Source organism: Piliocolobus tephrosceles, unplaced genomic scaffold (genome assembly GCF_002776525.5).
Source record: "Piliocolobus tephrosceles isolate RC106 unplaced genomic scaffold, ASM277652v3 unscaffolded_27745, whole genome shotgun sequence".
NCBI classification, from domain to species: Eukaryota; Metazoa; Chordata; class Mammalia; order Primates; family Cercopithecidae; genus Piliocolobus; species Piliocolobus tephrosceles.
In genome coordinates this window covers 28,366-32,706 of record NW_022310693.1, presented here as the reverse complement: position 1 = coordinate 32,706, position 4,341 = coordinate 28,366, and the positions used below count along the sequence as shown (strand labels likewise).

The window sequence follows — 4,341 nt, the reverse complement described above, 5'->3', positions numbered from 1 at the left end:
GCTAAGAATGATGGTTTCCAGCTGCATCCATGTCCCTACAAAGGACGCCAACTCATCCTTTTTTATGGCTGCATAGTATTCCATGGTGTATATGTGCCACATTTTCTTAATCCAGTCTGTCACTGATGGACATTTGGGTTGATTCCAAGTCTTTGCTATTGTATCACTAGACATTCTTTAGGACTGCAGTAATTCAGACAACGTGCTCTCAGATGGCCATTTGCACAGTAACAGCATTTCCACCAATGAACTGATGACAACTTTAGCTTTGAGCCTCTGGAGCCAGTGGACTCCATGTCTAAGTGGCTGACACAAACCTCTTCCTTCTTGCTAGTGAGAGCTTTCCTTTACTCTGCCCTCACCAGATGCACTGGTGGCTTGTCATTTTGTGCACCCTGGGTTATAATCCTCATTTCTCATTCTTGAATAAACTCAACATATTTGGACATCTCTCTAATGCCTTTTTTTCCCTAGGTGAACACTTGGCAGGACAACAGGTAGACAAGGAGCAGCTACATCCTCCTCCATCCAGCATGGCAGGGATGGTTAGGGCAGGGCCTGGCTAGGAGATAGGGGTTGGAGGGCGGGGCCAGGGGCAGGGTTAGGCATGGGGACAGCACCACTGTGGGGCCTACCTGGCTCACTGTCCACTACCAGGTACTGGGATCCCCAGTTATTTTATTGCCTTACCATGAAAAGAAGTGAAAGCATTCCCTAAACATAATTTCATAATTTTCTTTATCTCTCTCCCTTCACATTTCTTCTTTTCTATTGCTCTTTCTCTCATAAAAGCAAGGGATATATATCAAACTTGCTAAATGGCTCTATTGAAGCTTCTTCCATTAAGCTTGAGATAAAGAGAAAAACACCCCTCTCCCTGTTAGGAGGATTTGGGGTTCAGTATGCAGCTTTCTCTGAAAGAAAACTCAGAGAGTTTTCTTACCTTATCTTATCTCCAGCTCTCAGTTCTTTTTAGATCCACATTAGATTGAGAGGCTTGTGTTACCATATTGATTATTATTAGTATTTCTTATAAATATCTTCATTTTGTGTGTCACAACTCACTTTAGTATCTGTTGTCTCCCAGGATTTGGTGCCTCAGTTGAAACTTCCAGTTTAACATCCTGACACACACTACTCCCTCTTCCTGTGGTCATCAGAACAAGATAAAATCCTGTGTGTCTGGATAGTTCTCATCTGGTAAGATTCAGGTAAAGAAAAGCCTTCTCTGGGAAGTTGCTTATATCCTCTTCCATCAGGCTGAGCTAATTATTACTCCTCAAACCCACTCAGTGTTCCATGTAAACTATTACAGTCTTTGCTACACTGAGTCACTCTGGAATCAGATGCCAAGATTCAAGTCTTCCTTTCATGAACTATGTGATCTTGGGGTGTTCTTCCCCTTTTAGAGCCTGAGTTTTTTAAACTTACCCTTTGGAGTTTTTGTCAGGATTAAGTTAGATGATTTTAAGGTATATTGAGTTCTTAGATCAGTCCCTGAGAGAACTGAGGTGACACTTATTTTGTCACTGAACATCTGTATGTGTTTGGAGAGAAAGGAAGTGTGGGTTATATTCTGGAAGGACAAGAAAGCAGTGTATTTATTATGTAAGGAGAGAGAAATGTCATATGTTTTTCCTAAAATTTCTGAAAGGGCTTCAACTTCCTGGATATCTAGTGCCTGGGTGAAAAGAGGAGCCATATCTTCACAAAAGTGGAAAATTCCTAAGAAATAGAGGTGTGAAGGGCCAGACACATTTTATAACAAATTTAAAATTTGGGAAAGGTCAGCTGTGATGGCTTCCTTTTCATACCAGCCAAAGTGACATAACATGCTCAGAATATTTTCCAATTCCATTACCCAAGAAAAGAACAAATAAAGTCCTATAAAACATATCCTATTTTACTATTCCCTCAAACAGATGCAACAATAGTATCAGGAAAGCATTTCAGAGTGACAGCTGTGGAAGGAAGACAAGTGAGATATATTTTCAATAATTTGTATTTCTGTATTATCGAGGAAAAATGTTACATGGGATGTTTTAAAAGAAAGGCAAGTATCAGTTAGAATAATGTTTTTTTCCCCTCAAGAATTTTCTTTTTTTCTTTTCTTTCTTTTTTGAGACAGAGTCTTGCTCTGTCACCCAGGCTGGAGTGCAGTGGCACAATCTTGGCTCACTGCAACCTCCGCCTCCCAGATTCAAGCAACTCTTCTTCCTCAGCCTCCCAAGTAGCTGGGACTACAGGCGTGTGCCACCATGCCCGGCTAATTTTTTGTATTTTTAGTAGAGATGGGGTTTCGCCATGTTGGCCAGGCTGGTCTTGAACTCCTGATCTCAGGTGATCCATCTGCCTCGGCCTCCCAAAGTGCTGAGATTACAGGCGTGAGCCACTGCGCCAGACCTACTCAAGAGTTTTCTTAAGGCTCCCTTGATGTCTTTATTTCTCAGACTGTAAATGAAGGGGTTCAACATGGGAGTGACTACTGTGTATATCACTGAAGCGATTATGTTCTTGTCATTGGTGTTGCTGGATGGGGGAAGAAAATAGAGACCAATAATCGTCCCATAATAGAGAGTCACTGCTGAGAGGTGGGATCCACAAGTGGACAAGGCTTTGCATATGCCGTTAGTAGAGGGAATCTGGAGGATGGTGACCCCAGTGTGACCATAAGAAACCAGGATACACAGGAATGGAAGCATAATGGCTGTCAATCCTGCTGTAAAGATTGCTAACTGATTGAGGGAGGTGTCTGAGCAGGACAACTTGAGCAGGGCACCAAGGTCACAGAAGAAGTGAGGGATGATGTGGTCAGCACAGAAGGAAAGCCAGGCCAGGAGGAGGGTATGCAAAAGAGCACACGCACAAGCGATGACCCAGGACCCAGCCACCAGCATGACACACTGACTCTGACCCATGATCGTGGCATAATGTAGAGGGTGACAGATGGCCACATACCTGTCATACGCCATTGAAGTGATAAGGAAACTGTCTAAGTCAGCAAAGAATATGAAAAAATATGTCTGTGAAATGCACCCCTTGTAAAAGATAGCTAGGTGCTGGGTCTGCGTGTTCATCATCATCTTAGGGACAGTGACAGATGAAAAGGAGATGTCAGTGAGGGCCAAGTGGCTAAGGAAGAAGTACACGGGGATGTGAAGGTGAGAGTCCAGCCGGATGAGCAGGATGATGAGCAGGTTCCCCAACACTGTGGTCAGGTACATGCCCAGGAACAGGGTGAAGAACACGGCCTGCTGCTCTGGCCGGATGGGGAGGCCCAGGAGGAGGAACTCGGATACGCTGCTCTGGTTCTCAGGGCTCATGTTTATATCAGCTGGAGGGCACTAGGGAAATTTGAAGGAAAAAAAAATGGTATGTCTTGGAATAAGAAATGATAACTGTGGCATAGTATAATAGAGATGTTCTTTTGACTTAGGGAATGTCTTCATATTTTCTTACATTTGCCACATATTTTGCTGCAAATGTGCTGAAAAAGAAATGTAAGTTTAGTCAATATAGCTACTTTCTTTTTTTTTTTTTTTTTTTTTTTTACTATCACAAGAAGAGAAAACCAAACACCGCATGTTCTCACTCATAGGTGGGAACTGAACAATGAGCTCACTTGGACTCGGGAAGGGGAACATCACACACTGGGGCCTATCATGGGGAGGGGGGAGGGGGGAGGGACTGCATTGGGGAGTTATACCTGATATAAATGATGAATTGATGGGTGCTGACGAGTTGATGGCTGCAGCACACCAACATGGCACATGTATACATATGTAACCTGCACGCTATGCACATGTACCCTAGAACTTAAAGTATAATAAAAAAAAAATATATACCTACTTTCTTTCAGAATCTGGTCTCTGTAAATGATAGTACTAAAAGTTGTTTGTTAAATGTTTTTTAATACACTGTTCCAATAACTGATGTATTGTAACTGATTCAATAGCCTTCAATATATGAGCTGGGTGGTACTGTTATTATTTCTACTCTTTAGATGTGAAAGCTAATACAGACAGTCTCATAGTCACAGCAATAGGAAGAGGAGAAGCTGTGATTTGGACCCAAGTTGCTTGACTCCATAATTTCTTCTGTGGAAACAAAGCAATTATTTGACATTGGAAATCTCATTGACTTATTTTGTGTGCAATGACCTATTTAACTCTGTATACCCTGCTTGTCTACACAATGCATGATTATTTCTAATTTTTTCATTGTTTATAGACCCTGAATCTTTTTTTAAGACATAACACTTTATTTATTAAAAAACTTCCATGTAAACAATTACTCCAAAAGACAACAAAACAATTTATTTTGAATGATTTTTAAAAGGAT

At 41.6% G+C, this 4,341-nt stretch overlaps 1 protein-coding gene across 1 annotated transcript; it reads right to left on the bottom strand.

Annotated features, from left to right (window-relative positions):
- Positions 1-2,340: 2,340 nt before the first annotated feature.
- Positions 2,341-3,347, bottom strand: LOC111535732 (olfactory receptor 1J1; the record flags this gene model as incomplete). The annotated part of the gene is made up of 1 exon (XM_023201972.1): positions 2,341-3,347. A coding segment is annotated over exon 1 (983 nt), but the record flags the coding sequence as incomplete, so codon positions are not given.
- Between the last annotated feature and the right edge of the window lie 994 nt (positions 3,348-4,341).